Source organism: Epinephelus moara, chromosome 1 (genome assembly GCF_006386435.1).
Source record: "Epinephelus moara isolate mb chromosome 1, YSFRI_EMoa_1.0, whole genome shotgun sequence".
In the NCBI taxonomy this organism is placed as follows: Eukaryota; Metazoa; Chordata; class Actinopteri; order Perciformes; family Serranidae; genus Epinephelus; species Epinephelus moara.
Window position 1 is genome coordinate 11,575,873 of NC_065506.1, and position 19,608 is coordinate 11,595,480.

General features: G+C 40.0%; 1 protein-coding gene across 1 annotated transcript in view; it reads right to left on the bottom strand.

Annotated features, from left to right (window-relative positions):
- Positions 1 to 1,332: 1,332 nt before the first annotated feature.
- LOC126387272 (solute carrier organic anion transporter family member 3A1-like) overlaps positions 1,333 to 19,608 on the bottom strand; it is a 32,991-nt gene continuing 14,715 nt past the window's right edge. Inside the window, exons 3-10 of the mRNA XM_050039837.1 lie at positions 11,921 to 12,019; positions 10,729 to 10,998; positions 10,407 to 10,571; positions 10,052 to 10,250; positions 9,745 to 9,880; positions 9,376 to 9,548; positions 7,435 to 7,499; positions 1,333 to 7,136 (exon numbers count right to left, since the gene is read on the bottom strand). Of these exons, the coding sequence (XP_049895794.1) occupies positions 6,760 to 7,136; positions 7,435 to 7,499; positions 9,376 to 9,548; positions 9,745 to 9,880; positions 10,052 to 10,250; positions 10,407 to 10,571; positions 10,729 to 10,998; positions 11,921 to 12,019 (1,484 nt within the window). The 3' untranslated portion in view covers positions 1,333 to 6,759. The remainder of the gene's footprint in view (positions 7,137 to 7,434; positions 7,500 to 9,375; positions 9,549 to 9,744; positions 9,881 to 10,051; positions 10,251 to 10,406; positions 10,572 to 10,728; positions 10,999 to 11,920; positions 12,020 to 19,608) is intronic.

The window sequence follows — 19,608 nt, forward strand, 5'->3', positions numbered from 1 at the left end:
TTTCGCTTGAGACTTTTGTAGCCAATAAATTACTGCTAATGACTCCATGCCATGTCACAGTGTGCATTATATACAATATACGAGCTGTGAGCCCTTGAGAGCTTGAGAAGGTGAATATATCAGTTTTCTCACAAGATAAAATTAATGATACAATTATATAGAAATATACATTAAAGTCTCAAATTATAACAAATTGTACTTTTTTTGTCTGGTTAATCATCTAATGACCCATCATATTTATGATGTAAACCCCTGTGTCGGGTCGCAATCCCCAACAGTGGGTGTAACAGAGCCCCTGACTGAAAACAGGCATTTATTTTGGTACAAATGTTAATGCCTGCCCCCAGGATGACAGGATGAATTGTGATAAAATTGGTAAAACCTGAACATTTCATCTGGCATAAGTCAAAATTTTAATTTGTGCAATAACTTGGTTTATGAACAAATACCTGCAAAACTAATGACATTCCCATGTCAGCTGTACTTTGTGTTTAGTGCTTAGCAGCAAATGTTAGCATGCTAACATGCTGAACTAAAGGCCCTGACACACCAAGCCTATGGTTGGCCATCGGTCAATGTCGGGCCATCAGTGAACATCTGTTGGCCCTAGTTTTGGCGCTGTGTCCCGCACTGTCGGCACTAGTTCGCCCTTGTTGGCTTCTTTTTTGACTGATTCAGCATGTTGAATCATGTCAGAAATGGCAGAGCCCATCAGTGAATGAAATCACTCTGATTGGCAGTTCAACTCAGTGGATGAGACGTGAAAAGGAAGTGAGGAAAGCAAACAAAAGATTAAAGTCAAGAGAGCATGAGATTGTTTGTAGTATTGATTGCCGCCGCATGGTAAATATCATTTGTCCTTTCAACATCAAGTTGTGTTGTTAATATGCTAACTAGCTAAGTAGTGTCTTGAATCTGTTCTGTTGGTCTTCTGGTTTCCCTTTCTGAATGACAAATACAGATTACAGCTGCCTGCTGGTTTGGAGAGTTATTTCCTCTCACACAGGCACAGAACATTGTGGTAGCTGGATGTTGGCTGTAGTCTTTGCTGTGTGTTCATCTGCAACTTTTTGGCAGAGACACAAGCGGCATGAGGTGAGGCAACACTCAAACTTTGTTGCCACTAGTTCTTTGATATTGGTTTGCTGTAGCGTGTGTGGGCCTTAAGACGATGAACATAAACATATCTACACAACTAACCATTGTGGGATATAAAAATTATCTGGTGAAAATATTTCTTTCTGGTTTCGAGGTGCAGGTGTTAGATGGATGAACAGTGGATGTGATTCTGGCAAATGAATATGAAAACTGATATTTCAATGGTGTGAAAACCCCCTCACAGTGGCAGTGAGATCTGAATAACCAGGATATCATCATGGGCTTGTTGATAGTTGTTAGGCAGAAAATGTCATATTAAAAACAAAAATAGTATATTTAATATATTTACAATAAACATACAATCATGTAATCTTTTTCAAGAAATATACAGAACATAAAGCTTTTAAATATAAATTCATATAATCTAAAGAAAAAAAAGAAAAGAAATTCAAAGAAGCAATAGAGCGTATCTAAAAATCTTCAGTGATGCTTTGAAAATATAGGTGATATTTTCTTATTTCAATGCCCTTTTCTTTTCAGAGGTCCCCTGCAAAGAGCCATGAAATTCACACATTGAATACCACCCACAATGTAAGCAAACACATCACTCTAAAACCGTCACTAACATGGTTAGCACATGGTTTCACTTTAATCAAAGGCAACATGCTGCCCAAAGGCTCAAACCAAAGGATTATCTATCTGCATACGAAGAGTTTGCTTCCAAAATAACAGCCATCATTTACAAAAAGTGACTATCTGTAAGAAATAATTAAGAGCAACAAAAACAAATGATGGGCCTATTTACAAGATAACTGTCCGTTAATGTCAAAATGTCTCTTAAATGATAAATCTCAGGACTATTTTTTCCCCAGAAATTGTGTATTTTGGCAGTAAACTCTTCATATGTTCATACTTCTAAAGATCCGCTATAAAAGTCAACCTGCTGTTACCACAAGGCAAGGTCATCAAAAGAGAAGAATGAGAAAAATAGGATGTAAAAAAACATTTATGCTCCAAAGTTATTTTCTCATCACAAGGCAAAACAGTCCTGTCGCCGCAGGTGAATACAAGGTCAAGCAAGCGCTGTCACACTTGCCAGCACATTAGACAGACCTAGAATATGTTGGCTTCTTCTTTGCGAGTGTTGAATGTTACAGTGCACGGGTTGATATGGCACAACATCAGGAAGTCTCAGAGTAGAGCTTAATATCCAGGCACAGGTGCAGGACTGCTATCAGTGAAGTTTGGCTGACTTTCTACGGTCAACCTTATCTACTGTACAATGTCAGGCTATAGCTCAACATTGGTGCCACTTATTTCAAGCAAAGTATTGTTTTTATTTGGACCAAAGCAACAAACAGTTATCAGCTTTGCCACTGATGGAAAGAGAGATTAATCTAAATTAGACAATACCTTCACTAGTAGAAAAGTCCTACATATTAACAGTTATTACATCCTAAATTATACTGTTTTCTAGACCCATATACAATATTTTATAGGCAATATGTTTTTGGGACACTTCTGTATGATATGGTGAAAGTAAGTGGAGGGATATCACAGAAAGGCTACATACAGCTGGAGGATCTGCTCTGAGCTCCAGCGTGGTGAGACAAAGTTCTCTGCAGGACATTACAGAACACTTCTATGGTGTCACTTTGGCACTTGTATGGCACTATTATGTACAGAGGAGTCAGCACTATGACACACTGGACATCACAGATATCAAAGACAGCGCCACCTGTTGGGGGTTACTGAGGAGGAGATAGTGGCCAGCTGGTAAAGTTAGTTAACACTCTCCTCCCCGTTAGAAGCTTCCTTTTTAATAGTTTGTACATCTTCGCATGATGTCCGGCTGTCCTCAATGTCCTGCTAGGAGCCAATCTTCCCATCAGGGACGGTCAGATTTTGAGTTTAGAAACAGTTTCAAACACGACCTAATCAGTGCCCAAAAATTCTTCCATTTTAAGGATCGAAGTCTCACTGATGTGCTAAAATCTGTGTTTATACTCTCTTAGTTCATGTTAAACCAAGCAGACACATCAGTGTGGTCTGGCTCTGTGGTGAATATAGGTCCATTCTTTATCTCCGACATTCTCTAACAACTGTCTGTTTCCCCATCTGATATAATATTCTCTTTATTATTTATGATGCTGAGGCATCATCAATGTATATCTTATACTATTAGTTCACTGAAGTGCTAAACTAAATACATCATATGAACAGTGTGGATCCAAAATGAGCTCCACTATTTGCAAAAAATGTACTCATAAAACATGAGCGGCAGCATAAAATGAGACTGAAACATGGAACTTTAACTTAAAAGAACACTTCAACATTTTAGGGCATTTGCTTATTTGCTTTCTTAGCGAGAGTTAGATCAGAGGATTGATACCACGTCCATGTCTGTACGGTAAATATAAAGCTACAACCAGCAGGTGGTTAGCTTAGCTTAGCCTAGCTTAGCACAAGGGAAGCTAGCCTGGCTCTGGTAACAAAATCCACCTTTAAGCACCTCTAAAGCTAATCTATGAACACCTTATATCTTATGTGTTCAACCTGTAGAAAATTTTTATCTAGTCAGATCCAACTTTCACTCATCCACAGCTCCACTGTCTTGTCTGAATAGATTCACTTCTGGCTCTGAAAATCCAAGATGGTGACGGCCAAAATGCCAAACTCAAGTTTTCAAAACTGGAGTCCACAATCCAATGGATGACATCACAGTGGCTACATCCATTATTTTCATACAGACTATGAGATAACCAGATGTATAAGTGATAAAATTCAATTGTCTTAGGGTGAACTGACTTCCTGGATTCACATCACCACCAGTCTAATTTAAAAAAAAATACACACATGTTGAGAAATTAGCTTTAGAGTTGTGAGCAGGTGGATTCTTCTTTACAGCAGGACAGAGCCATGCTAGCTGTTTCTGTTTGGCCCTGTCTCCAATCTTTATGCTAAGCTAAGCTAACCAGCCTCTGGCTCTAGCTTCATATTTGCCATACAAACATGAGAGACGCATCAAACTTCTTGTCTAACTCTTGGCCAGAAAGTGAATAAGCTTATTTCCCAAAATGTTGAACTGCTCATTTAACCTCCATCTCTAAACATCAAAGGGATGAACTCTATTGCGATGGTGAGTGGCTGGACAAAGGTCCATATTTTTGATGCAAAATATATTAAATACTTACAAAGTAAGCCAGGAAAAAACAATATATTCTCTATATAAACTGGATATGTCAGAAATCAGAATCCCATAGAATTCCCAAACACAAAATTATCATTTGAAAAAAAAAAAAAAAAAAATCTGTGTTGAGACAATCACTGCAGTGTGAGTGATTATGAGTCAGCTGAGGTTTGCTAAAAATCGTCAACATCACAATGCAGTATGCATTATAAAGCTTTTCCATGGTCTAAAATAGAATTTGGAGGCCACTGGTGTTAAATGTATATTTAACTATTACCATGGCAACCAAACCACAGAGCCTGTGCAGCTTAGTGACATACTGAATACTTCTTTTTTATCATTGCATGCATTACTAGCATGCTTTTAAATGAACTAATTGTGGCCGGACACTGTGCGTCATGCTATGCTGTGTCTGCTGACAGCTAGCCCACCACAATCATCATGTCTCAGTGCCTTGACTTGGCGTTCTACTTAAATGCCTTCACACCCCACAGTGTGTTTGCTCATGTGAGCTTTGCTGCTGTTACTGACTCTATTGGTGAAGGCCTCCTCCCCCACAGCCTCCACCTGCTTTGGCCTGACTACACACATGTACCCTGGAGAGTCTTATTTGCAATGTTCCCTGCTTGTTCTTTATCATGTTGCTGTGAGTTCCATGCATTACTGCTGCAGAGGGCGTCCCCAGGAGTGGAATTACACCACCAAGTCAAACTGTATTTCTGTCTCGATGCGCCATTGACGTGAGTGTTCCTGGCAGAATTATAATGGTGGTATAGTCAAATCAGAGGTTAGAGAGATAGTCATGTAACTGAAATGTTACAGGTTCAGTTACTGAATCAGCTCATATGTGTCTTGTCCAACTATTCATAGATGGGCCACCAAACTTGTTTATCCTCTTTCAAAGTCTATTGTTTTTTAGATCATCAGCTTAACATTAAGGACTTTTTAAAAATATACTTTTGGACGTTGCACCTAATTTCTATAAATGTCAAAGAGAAAAGACTGAATATCAACAAATATTATGAAGTAAAAAACAAAACAGTTCTGCGACTCTGAAACAGGAAATCTGTCTCAGAATCTCGTCCAGCATTCGTAGCAAAACTCCACACTATGACACACTAAAGGGATAATTATTATATACCGGCTCAACACTCTACCGTCAACAAATGTCCTAAAATGCCCTCAAGAATGGGCCAATTACATTAAAAGCTACTGCTCCTTATTTTTTAAAATCTGAGCAACATGTATGACTCAAACTGAAGAGTTTGGTTCCAAAATGGGAAAATATCCATCCTCTGAGGCACAGTGACCGCTGCTCTGGCAGAGTGACTGGTGGCACAAAATGAAAAATAAAACCAGTTTCTATCGCAGATATTGTTGTAATCTACACTTAAGTTTCATTTTTATAGGATACTGAACAATACATGTTTTAAAACTGTATCTTCCATTAATTTTCCACTGCTCACTGTATAACGATTAAAGAAAACACAGGTATTGTGTCATAGGTTAGAAATTAATTGGTTTGGTTTTGGGATTATTATATTTTTTCTACATATTTTATATTGTGACTCCGTATGCTCAGAGGCTTTAATGGTGCAGCCAGGAAATCAAGACCTCTGTGGTGGTGATGCAACATGTTGCTCACTACCTTACTTTTTTATTATTAGATAAGTTACTGGGATTATGCCTGATCCTGTAATATTTCTTGTTGCTGATTTGTTGGTTTTCCTTTGCTTCTTGTGTAATGTGCCTAAACGGTCCTCTGTAGTCAATGTCAGTCTGTTTTTCCCTATTTGTTATGTTAAAGTTATACAACTGAGAGAGGGGACATAAAAGTCTGTTAATAGGTCTCCAGCAGGATTGCCTACAGTATGTTTGTCTGGAAAAATGCTCCAACCATGAGATCAAATATGCATCCATGAACAAGAGAAACTACCATGTTAACCGTCATCTTATCTATCTGGTCTGGACCTGAGAAGTACTTCCTTCTAAAGGAAAATAAACTGTCTAATAACATTAATGAAAAACCAACACTTCAGATTTCTGCTTCTCAAAGAGCTCCGGTCTCCTAATAAATCCAAACATAAAGTGACTGCATTTTGAACTGTTAACACAGTTCAACTAAAGAGAATCATATCAGGGGCATCCTGGCGGATGATCGTTTCTTTGCTGCTAATCTCTGTTTGCTGACAAATTAAGGAAATGTAAAAAAAAAATAATAATAATAAAAATATCTGACAAAATGGACCAGATCATCTCTTTTAGTAAAAAGTGCAGTGTGGATATGGAGCATTTGGGAAGCATCTCTTCAATTATTTTTCACTATGTCTGATGTTTTGGGTGAGAAGAAGATAAGACCCTTACTGAGAACATTCTTCTAAACTGATACGACACCAAAGAAACATTGCACATCAGATCAGTTGCACATTAACAGCCTGGGCTCCAATCTGCAGTCCCGGTGCAGACCACCACTATAAAACTGACTCCATGTTGTCACACATCTCGTGGTCCTCCAGGTTGTATATGAACTTTGTCCTGTTGGCTGGGTTCTGGGTGATCTCCTTGCCCAGATTGTCCAGAGTCACATTGGAGGCGAAGAGTTCGGTGGGTGTGAGGTAACCCTCGCTGTTCTTGATGTATTTCCTGTAGTTCTTTCTCAAACACTGCCACGTGGTGGTGTACAGGATGAAGGCTGACGACTTGAGGACGATGGCGATGCTGACATACAGATGCCTGTAGGCCACGTTGTCGTAGAGCATGCAGGCTCCCTTCTCGCCGCAGACAGAGCTCCAGAACAGACAGGTGGAGTCGATGCCCATGCCAAAGATCAGAGGGGGGGGGATGAAGCCTGGAGCAGCGGGGGACAGACAGCAGGTCAGAAGTTCCAAAAGCATACCAGTTTGAGTTTAGTTTCCCTTTGTATCCACACAGACAGACAGATGGGGCTCTATTCAACTAAGGTGAAAAATTGCTCTGACATTTACATCACAGAGCAAACTACAGGCCAACAGTGGACGTGTCACGAACAAACACAGCAGTGTGAGACTTATTACAGAATGTGTACCAGTGCAAATGAAGATTCTTTTATCTGTGGCTATGAATGCATGAGAATTAAGTATACAAAGAGGTTATATTAAATTTCTTACCTATCAGTCTCAGGAGCAGGAACAGAACTCCTAGGGCATACGATTTTAGCTCTGGACTCACAGTCCTAAAAACAAAGACAGAATTGGCATTAATGCTTTGTACTGGTCAGCTGAATACTCAGTTGCAGCACGTAGGCAGTTCAATCTGGTGTATTAAATTGATTACTGTGACTTGGGCCATTACTTCTTTCAAATATGATAACGTAATTCACACCAAAGTAGTTGCTGTGATCTGGGAACATGGCAAGAAAGCAACAAGTAGGATTGAAATCAGATAGATTGTAAACAGGCTGACAGTTTATCTACCTCTTTATTTGGAGGTAAGATAGAAAGTGAGCACATCCAGAAAGTTGGTCATTTTTCCCTCATCTCACAGGAAAACTGTTGTACACAACTACTGCAAAGAGAGAAGTTGTGTACAACAGACACTTTGGCATCTCTGTCATTTGCTACAAACCAGTATGGAGACCGGGAGGTGACATGCATATGTTATTTATTTTAAAACGCACGCACGCTTTTTAACTCTTGCGCACGTTTTATAAAACGCCTGCGCGTTTTATTAAAGCGCGCGTGTGAGTTATTACTATTTCGCGCGCGAGTTTTATAAAACACACACGCGTTTTATAAAAACAATAGTTTAAAAGGCTGTGCGTGCAATATTGGGCCATTTGGAAGAGGGAAAGCTATGGAGCAGAAGAAAGTGTTTATTTTAAATGCTCAGGTGGACCTGATTAATGTGAATGATGAGGGAAGAGTGAAGAAATAAAGAAACATCAAAATGTCATATGAAAGTTTATTTTTCAACGTATTTGTACCACAATAGCCAGAATTATATTTGTAATATGGGAGTATGACGCGCTGATAGCCAGACGCGCACCACGCGCATTTTAATAAAACGCGTGCGCGAAATAGTAATAAATCGCGCGCGCCTTTTATAAAGTGCGTGTGCGTTTTAAAAAAAAAATAACATATGCATGTCACCTCCCGGTCTCCGTAAACCTGGGTGTTTGATCAGTTTGACATTTTAAGGACTACACAATGAATTAATGGTAGCCTGTCCTCTTGATGTCCGTCCTCCTACTGCAGTTGGTGGGAGTATGACGCGCCGATAGCCAGACGCGCACCTCGCGCGTTTTATTAAAACGCGCGTGCGGAATAGAGACGCGCACCTAGCGCGTTTTATTAAAACGTGCACGCAAATTATAAAGCGCGCGTGCGTTTTAAAAAAATAACACATGCATGTCACCTCCCGGTCTCCGTAGAATAAAGCAGTTTCATGTTAAAAAAACTGTGTTTCTTATGCTCGCATCATGGAGGGTCTGCTAACTATGGTGACGGATGCGAAAATGTGAAAACACAAATGGCCCCATCTAGAGCCAGTGACTGGGTTGTTCGTTGTGGGCTACTGAAACATGGCAGTGTGACACTGCAATCTCCATGGATGACAACATACTTCCTATGTAGAATAAACGTCTCATTCTAAGGTGACAAAAACACAATGATTCTTGTTTTCAGGTGATTATACACTCAAGAAAACATACTTATTATATTATATTCCATTTCTGCCAGTATATCCTCCTAAATCCTACGTACTGGACCTTTAACCTATAATTATATATTATAATTTATTAGTTGAGTTATATTTTTCATCAAGTTGCTAAAGCTGCAAAGTAAGTAGTTACTAAATGTATCAGATAAATGGAGGAAAAAGTACGATATAACTTAGAGTATAAAGTAGGACAAAATGAAAATATTCAAGTAAAGTAAAAGTAGCTTGAAATTGTACTTAAGTACAGTACTTGGGTATAAGTTCTTAGTACTCTCCACTGCTCTCTGTACAAAACATGACTGAAGTGATTCCATCATTTTGCCTTTGAGCAGCCATATATGTCAACAGCTCCCTCTTGTGGGCGGTCTACATACAGCACCAGGCCTCCTTACCTGATAAGGATGATTACAGAGGGTGTCTGGGCCATAGCTCCGATCATGCTGCACACACAGATAACACACAGGAATGTGAGGAAGGCCTGCTGACAGCCTGGACTGGGACACTTCCCCGGTAAAGCCACCGCGTCTTCACTGGTGCTGGATATACACGTGCAGCTGGTCAGGTTCTGACACAAAGACGAGACATGAGATCAAAATGTTGTTATTCCACTGAGTGAATATGGAGATCTAAAGCAGGACGGCTGCACTGTATGTCTGTATGCACATAAACACTTATAGTCTCTGCCATTTAGTTTGAGCTCTCTGGTGTCAAAGGTCACCATGATACAACTCGCTTCAGTCAGTGTTAACGCCTCCACTCACTGGTTTGGTGCAGCCAGCAAAGCAGGCTGAGAGGTAGGTGACTCCATTGGAACCACAGACAGGGCTCACTGATGCTGTGTAGCAGTTACAGTTATTGATGCACGCTGACTCAGGTCGCTGCCAGGAATGCAACGTCCTATGGAAGAGGTCAAAGGTCACGTTATAAAGGTCATACAGTGTATACTGTTTGGAAATGACAACAGGACAACCGTTAAAAGGACAATGTTTTAGGCACTGAGTATGTCTGTAGTGCAAGTCATGCATTACTAGAAACTATTCCTAGAAATCAGTTGCTTTCCCTGCTTACTCGTTGCCGTAGGCTACAGTAACCCCAGCGACAGGTCCAGTGTCACAGCCCAAGAAGAGAAACGAGACGTAGCAGGCAGTGGACACCAGGTTGACCAGCATGGCCATGCGGACAGCGCCCAGAGCTGACAGGTTCAGCTTCTTCACCAGCAGCCCCCCGAGGAAGATACCCAGACAGGCACAGGGGATGGCTGTCATACCTGAAGAAGGAAAAGACCATGTCCATTATTTCTCAAAGATGCTTACTAGAATTTTCCTCAGTAGAGGCGTCTGCACTGCATATATCATTTTTTTTTTTTTTTTTTTTTAGTAAAACAATTTGATTTTAAAGCACTTTGAGACGATGATCCGCCTACCTAGCAGCTGATTGGCTGAGGAGGTGGTAAGGTTGAACTGCTGCTCCAGGTATTTTCCCAGGAAGGCAGCAAAGCCAGCAACCACAGCGATCTCCATACAGGCTGCCAGCGTAATGCAGCTGAACACCGGATTGGAGAGAAGGTGTCTGGTTACCCGCGGGATTACTGTGAGAAGAAAAGAGGTAGAAAGAGAGAAAAGATCAGAGAAAAGGGATAAAAGGGACATAAAAAATCATTTCTGAGATTTTTTAATAACCTAATCTAATGTTTTATTTTGAAATCTCTCCTTTCCTCAGTATCTTCTCCCCCCCATGCTCCTTACCTCTCAGGTGCTCACAAACTGAGAGCCCGCTGTTTATATCAAAGCCATGAATGGCCCCGTTGGGTTTAGAGCCCTGGTACTCCAGGGTCAGTGAAGAAGGCAGCATGGCCTGCTCACTCTCCCCTCCACCGTCCATGTCCTGCTCATCCAGCGCCTGGGGGAAGCCGAACATGAAGAGGGCTGACAGGAAGAGTAAGGCACCGCAGAGGAGGAAGCCACCCCACCACGCCCCGATCCAGCGAGGGTCATCTGGGGTGATGTCCAGCTTACCTGCACAGGAAGTAGGGGAATTTACCATAATGGATGCATTCAGGTGAAGTAAATTCTGGCTGTTAATTTTTTAGTTTCTCTGTTGTGGTATTCTCTTCCAGTGTGTAGGATTTAGGGGGATATATTAAGCAGAAATGGAATATATCATAATAAGTATGTTTTCTTTAGTGTATAATCACCTTAAAATAAGAATTGTTTACCACTACATAAGGAGCAGGTCCCTGTCTAAGAAGATCACCATGTTGCACCACCATGTTTCTACAGTAGCCCAGAACGTACAAACAAAACACTGGCTTCAGAAAGGGCCATTTGCGTTTTCACGTCTGCTACCATAGAGCCATAGCAGCCCCCCCACAACAGGAGCCAAAAACACAGATTTTGTGAAGCTGCTCTGTTTAGTGTTTTTGTTGTTTTGAATCACCAGGTCCATTTGTTTTTGAGAGGAAGGGATCTCTGTGGATAATCCAGCTCCCAGTAAAATCCTCCTGAACTGCTGGATCTGAAGTTATCAGACAAAAAAGGTGAGCACACATTCGCAGGTGCTTAGATAGATTCATCTCTAACATGCCAAACAGCGCCAGAGAAACACTGATTTGTAACATGAAACTGCTTTAGTCTGCATTTTTACTGCTTTAAATCACGTGGTCCAATTATTTTGAAGAAGAGGAGAACTCTGCAGATAATTCGGCTCCTGGTACAAATTTCCTGAACAATGAACACTGAAGGAATCCTAACTGGGAGAAGATTCAGCTGGTTAAAGTCTACAACCCTCACTGCTAGACACTCTAAATCCTCCTAAATCTCACACACTGGACCTTTAATTTTCCAGTAAGGTCAATACAAATATAACTATTGCAATACAAATGAACAAAATTCAAGGATGCATCAGAAGAAATACAGAGAAAAACAGCAGCCAACTCACTGGTGTCGATGAAGACAGCATCAACGTAGACTTTGGTACAGACAGAACCTAAGATGAAGCCACAGGCCGGGCCGAACACTAATGTTGAAAATAAAATACCTGCCAGACAAAGGGAGAGACAGAGAGAAAAAGACAGCATTAAAATAGTCAGTCAGTTAAAATGAAACAGTAGTATACTGAAGTATTTCATTTGGTTTATTTAAGCTTAGCTTAGTTGTTAAGTGATAGGAGTACTGCAGGAATAAAAGTCTACCCTCTGTCCATCAACCAGACACTAGAAGCCAAGAAATAAGCTTCAGGGTGAATGCAGTAAGTGCATTTCACCTGCTCTTTCAGCAGAGGGCAGCACTGTATCAAGACTGTAAAGTGTCTCTCACTGAGGCCCTTTTATTAAATATGTGGACGTGGACATTAAACATGGGGCTTCCTACCACACTTCTGTTGATTTGTCCACTGACTGACAATAAAATGTATTCTATTCAAGGAAAGATTAAGTACTGAATGCATGCCAAGGGACTTTAAATTTCATCAGATGTCTCCCACTGACAGATTTATTCACTGTCACTGTAATATGCGGCTCATAGGTTGCACAGCGTAATTGATCTAAGACTAGATTAACCAGCAGGATCATAAATAATCAAGCAGGAAATGGATTCTTAGTGTAAGAGCAGGGGGAAGCCACTGATGCAGGAGCTCTGGTTGATTTCCTTTTAAAAGCAGTGCGGCCCTGCTTTGGCCCAGAGGCTGAGAGGTTTCCAGTAAGCAACAGCAGACTGTGCGGGACTGTGTGTGTGTGTGTGTGTGTGTGTGTGTGTGTGTGTGTGTGTGTGTGTGTATGTGTGTGTGTGTAGCAGTGAAACTCAGTTATCCATGCTGGTGGTAAGTGGAACAATAGAAGTGAGCTCCAGTAGCCTGACTGCTAATAACAGAGCCCAGAGCAGAAGTGGCTGCTCCCCACTGACACAATGAGAGGGACAGTCAATTTTTCTGTGAGGGATGTAATGATTAGTACTGTGCTTATCACCAGTGATAAATCTGAGAGTGGAATGCCGGCTTCATTTTTTCATGGTGCTATCAATGTATTTCTAAAGATAAAATCTCCATAATATAAGTCAAAGAAAACATGTTTCAACCAGCCTTTTTGATTTCTGGTCTATAGCACAAAAACACATTTTGCCCATACTTCTTTTTAAAATATTTTGAGGCATTTTTATTCCCTTATACAAGACACACAGTAGGAAGTTGACAGTAAATGACGGGAGAGAAAGATGAGCAATACTTGAACCACCGACACTGCAATTCATGACGAGTGCCTTGAATACTCAGACCGGCACGGAGCCACATCCATAATTCTTTTGACAGATTTGGGGTCTTATAGGGGCACAGACACCCAAATGTCTGTAATAAGCAACACTTCTCACTCCAGTCAGAAGCCTCAGTCCTAACCACAGAACACTTACATCTGTACTCATTTAGTAAAGATTTCACAATATCATAGATTAAGAAAGAGTTTCTCGATTCAAGGAATTATTTTTGTCTTTATACAATATAGGAATACACAAGGAAATGTAGTTGTAGCTCCCTCCATGCTACACACATGGAAAATTTATTAACAGAAGATCAAAATACTTCAATTAGAATAAAATATATATACTAAAATACAATAGAGAAACTATATTACTATATAAAGGTAGCATAAATAGAATTACTGCCTTGCGGTTGTATGTCCCCACAAACCAGTCAAGTTGCAGGTACAGTTTACATCCATGTCTATCCAGACACGTGGTGTTTTGTTTTTTAAGTGTTTTTGCAGAACATTATGATGTCACAGTGAAGCTGACCTTTGACCTTTCGGATATATGACATCATCACTTGATAATTTTATCCTAATAGACATTTGTGGGAAATCTTGTCTTAATAAACTTAAGAACTCTTGAGTTATGGCCAAAAACATGCTTTCTAGGGTCACAGTGACCTCTGACCACCAATTTCAAATCATTTCATCCTTGAATCCACGTGGATGTTTGTGCCAAATTTTGAAGAATTGTGTGTTCTAAGATACTACGTTCACAAGAATGAGAATGATGTGAAGTCACAGTGACCTTAAACTTAGACCTTTGACCACCACAATCTAATCAGTTCATGTTTGACTAAGTGGACGTTTGTGCAAAATTTAAGTAAATACCCCCAAGGTCTTCTTGAGATATTGCTTTCACGAGAATGGGAACAGACTTATGGGCAACCCAAAAACATAATGTCTCCGGTAAATTATATTTACAAGGAATTTATAGTTTCATGTATATAAAATTTGCACTTAACACAAAGTACAGGTTTTGGTCATAAATCCAAGTTCGGCTTCTTCTCCGGAGCCTTTGTGCTCCACTGTCTCTCAGATTAACTCATATCGCAGCGGTGCCTGGACAGCGTGACGTGTGTGGTTGTGCTGCTGCCGTGGTCCTGCCAGATGCCTCCTGCTGCTGCTGCCGTCATTAGTCATACTTCTACTGTTATTATACACATATGACTATTGTCACACAAGGGGAGTTGGGGAGTTTTTCCTCATCCGCTGCGAGGGTCATAAGGACAGAGGGATGTCGTATGCTGTAAAGCCCTGTGAGGCAAATTGTGATTTGTGATATTGGGCTTTATAAATAAAATTGATTGATTGATTGATTGAAGTATGGGACAACTTTTAAAAATTGGGGCTAGAAAAACAGTGATTACAATTCTTCCTTTGGACGGTACAGTCTGTACAAAACTCCATAACAATTCATCCAGTAGTTGCTGAGATATTGCAGTGTGGAACAAAGAGGTGGACCAGCTGACTGTTTGTCACCAGAGCCACGCCGCCAGTTAGTGTGGCTAAGCATGTACAGTATGTACAGCTCATAATGGAGGAGCCTATGGGCCTGATATGAACAATGTCAGTATTTCTTTGTAAGTGTAAGGCGAGAGTGTGACTCAGAGAAAAACTGAAGACATACTGTAGAAGTACTGACAATAGTTTTTACAGAATAATAGTAGATACTGACACGAAAGGTACAGAGCTGGGGAAAAAGACAATTCTTAAAATTACTGAGTAGATCAAAATCAAAAATAATTACATAGTATACTTTACATATGATGCACATTATGTTATGCTGCTGCACACAGATACATTAAACTGTGACTCCAGACTGTGGTCCACTCTGACCACCAGTCATCTCTCTCTCTCTCTCTCTCTCTCTCTCTCTCTCTCTCTCTCTCTCTCTCTCTCTGACTTTCTCTGTTGGTAAGATGCATTATGTTCATTTCAGCAGAGTCACAGATGCCAGCAGGACTGATGTCAGGTGACAGAGGAGGTCTGGGGTTACAGCAGGGACAGCTGAACCGCCCACCAATGAACAACCTCCCATCTCCTGCTCTGCCGTCCACTAGGATCAAATCACAGAAAAACACAGGACAGCACCGCTAATCCATAATGTATGTGATGCAGGGAGACTGGCGCACACACACACACACACACACACACACACACACACACAATGTTGGATCCCAGCCACTTTAAGTACACTATATAAAAGAAAAGCTCCATATTTCCTGAACTTCACTGTGGACACACCAGCTGCACTGTGTCCCCTACACATCAGAATATGGTACAAGCCTGAAGTAGCCTTCAAAGTGAGACAGCTGATGACAATAGCAGCAATAAGCATGATGACAGAGAATTACCAGTAAGCTCTGTTATGGCATGAGAACAGACAGGGAGCTCATAATCCTATAGCAACAGCTGCTAGACACCCATCAGGAGAAGCATTCAGGACTGATGCCAGTCTGTTGTTTGGACTCAACAGTTGGTATATCTAAGGCCATTTCCTTGGAGACAAGACTGGAGAGTCACAGCAGTAAAAGAATGGATGTCGTGAGGTACTGGAGCTTTAACCATACAGTAAAGCTTTTATTACAGTATAGTAAAAACTGAAACAGTATTTTTTAGATCCACATATCTGAAAGCAAGTGTGCTCAACTTTTGCACATTCCTGCACAGAGCTGTACAGCTCCTCCACTTCAAAAATAGATGTATTTTTAATAACTGTTTTTATTTTCCATATTTTCTATTGTACATTTTTCTATTCTATATTATGTCTCTTGACTTTTGCACTGTGTTTACTGTCATGTACCAAAACACCACTATGTGCAGACCTACTAGACAATATAACTGTTTCTGAATCTGAACTGAAAGACAAATTGCATACTGAATAATAAAGTTATGTAAAATTATAGCAATTTGAGTAGTTTTCATTTTTAAAATACAGTCGATATGGACTGGTCTGACAGAATTTAAGAAATAATGGCACAAAAAAAAGAGGCAGAGGACTCTGAGTTTAGTTTCTTTGCATAAAAGGTTGATTAATTTAATAGACTGTGACCTTCAGGAACTGATTTTGAGGTTACACATTCACAAAGTGTATGGGGGTGTATATATAAAACATTTTTTCCATGAAAACCTATTCTCATAATTTTGAGATGATAATCTTGTTGATTCAGAAAAACAGGTAAAAAAAAAAAAGATTTTCTCAAGTGAATGACCTACACTTCCATACCAACACGCACGTTTAATAAGAAAAACGGCAACACTTGTGCAAGAAGCCGAGTATGGAACGCCTAAATATGAGTTTAAGACTCCCTTTCTGAAACAATTAAACACTACAGGGTTCAGTTTGGGAAAAATATACATTATTAAATGAAGTTCATCATTAAATAACAGTCTTGTCTAGTCTTGTCTTACTTGACTCGCCTATGATAAAACCCTCTCGTTTAAAATAAAGTATAGTATATACAATATAGTTGTTTTAAAAAATGGTAATCCTATCTTAAAACCAAATCCTTAACTTTTGATTGCAAACAGCAGTAACTAAATGCCACAGATGTTTTATGCATGTGTATATTTTTTCTCAGAACTATTTTTTTTTAGCTCAAATCTTCATAGCCAAAATAATACAAGAAAAAAAAAAATATTACAAGAGGTACTTGCAAAAGGTTTAAAAGGGCAGAGAAGAGTGTTGGCTGACATGGGGGAATTAAATCTGACACCCATCTCAAACACACGCTGTGGGCTGTTTCAGCGGTACATGCTCTGCTCTGGAGATGCTCTGTTCGGTGAAATATTTCCAGAAAAAACTTTAATGGATTTCCATTGTTTCTATGCAAAAAAACAGACTGTGTTCTGTATCCTTCTTGACACTATTTTCTACCTGCTGTGTCTGAGGGCTGCGGCTATAAACATAGGCACAAGATAAAGTACAATAATACTGGTAATGCTGGACAACAAACCAACAAGAGATACGTTTAATTTTATTCCTTTCACAGTAACTTTGTGTCACATGAAGCAAATGACTGAAAGAATGAACTGTAAGAGAAATGCACAACTCACAGGCTCATTTATCAAAGCACAGACACTGAGGAAAGGCTTAGAGCTTTAGTGATGACTTAGATATCCATGTAAAACTCTGGCAGCTTGTCTGACCCAGCCATTTGGAAATGGCAGGTAGAGACACTCCACTTCAGCTGAGAGCTTGTAGCGGATCTGACAGCTCCTCCTCCTCCTGTGAGATTGTGTAGCTAAGTGATTTTAATAGGATGTAAAATACAGATGGAAATTTGGCCAGAACCTGACATGGGTAGGAGTAAATAATGCCACAGAAAACTTTTAGCTCTGTGGTTTTAAATGGTGATTCAGTTTGTGGTATAATCTATTGTGACAGATACCATGATACTATACACACAAAACATAAGAAACCCATTTGCATTACATTGAAATCCAGGCAGATATAATCCAAATATCTTACAATGCAGTCATATGCAACATCAGCACAAACTCCAGCCTCAAAAATATCACAGTTACATCAACAACTCTTGGACACAGTGTCAACAACACTTAAAGGTTTCACAGTTTTATTGTTTATACAGGACTTTTGCACTGGATTACATTACAGTAGCCAGCATTTTGGAAAGACTGGGGTTATAATTTCCCCCCAGTGCCTCCCCCTCCCTCATAATCACAAAATACTAATTTTCACCATGGTTTATTTTCATTATTTGTATTTTTTATGACATTTTCATATTTTATATGTTAATTTGTTTGATCAGGTATATTTTTTGTAAATTTTATTTCCTATTCATTTCTAAATGTTGTAATACTATTTCAAAGCCTTTAATTTCGTTAAATTTTCCCTCCTGGGATTGATCCATCTTGTCATATGTCTTGTTCTCTAACCTAATTTTCTTCACTGAGTCTAAAAATACTGCAATCAGCCTCAAAAAGACAATCATGTGTATGTTTTTAATTATAGAAGGTACAGTAAACTCCCCAGAGGGAGCTACATCCCTCAAAGTCCTAGAAAAATACTGAGGACATAATCTTAGTGTCCTCGATTGGCAGCTACAGACCTGATTACAATACATATGTGGCTCTATTTGCTGAGGACTGTTTTTAAAACCAGAGATGTAACACATAATGTAAATAGCTGTGCCAAACTGATTTGTATAGGGTTCTTTTGTAATAATAATACAAATCAATATAATGCTATGCTTTAAGATGGTATTCACTTGGTCATTTTTACTGTAACTATTGATACATTTAATCTAATGATAACAGAGGCGATGGAAATCAGGGTTAATGTAATGGTGGTTCTGCACCCATGCTGTAATGAATGCAGCAGAGGCAAGGTCATACTGTATGAGACCGGCCTCCCCTACCTGGTCACACTGCCAGCACATGAATAATTTCTCACTCAGACTCACATTATGGCACGGTTCAATCACTGGCACTTTGTATCTTGGCAAAGGTGCTCCTAAAAGGTGCACGTATAAAACAACCTGGGCCGGTCTGAACAGACAGTGTGTGCTGAGTCAGCATCCATTCCTTCCTCTGCTGTCCTACGGTGGAAGAGTAATAACTCCACTGGAGTAAAAACATTTTGCTGCAGTGGACTCTCAGCCTTCACAGCGCTTCATTACACGCATTATAGCGATGAATAGGGGCTAAGATATGAGGCAGGAAGAGAGAAGCTGACCCAGCGGCTGCAGAGCTGGACCCCTCTGGCTCTCGCTGCTCTTTTATCTTGCTGTACTATAGGTTACTGTACTTTAAAGTCCTGTACTGTATTGCTGCTGCCATTTAGCACTCTGCTGCAGACCTTAAACATTCCTGTTGTTCTCCAGCCTAGTGTGAGGTACTTTGGGAAGGTTTTACTGGGATCTGCTGAACAGAAAGTCATATGTTGGTTTGTCAAAGATTTCATCAGCTTTACAATGTCCTTAAATCCAATGCTGAGTTAGTAAAGCATGTTTGCATGCTAACACTTGCTAACTAGTTTTGGAAGTATTGGTCTTAATAAAAGCATTGCACGAAATATAAAATGCTGTGATGATGGTGCTAGAAGAAAAGTTAAGGGATCACCAAAGTCATTACAATTCATCCTGAGGGGAATATGAATGTGTGTACCAAATGTCAAGGCAATCATACCAACGTTGCGACATTTCACACAAAATCACAAATGCGACCACACGGCGATGTTCGAGGAAAATCAGGGGATGACCAACATAAGTAGGATTCATCCTCTGGGGACCATGAATGTCTGCAGAAAATTTCATGGCAACCCATCAGATGACAAGCTATAGGCCAGCACTGAGAGGCATGCTGCTAT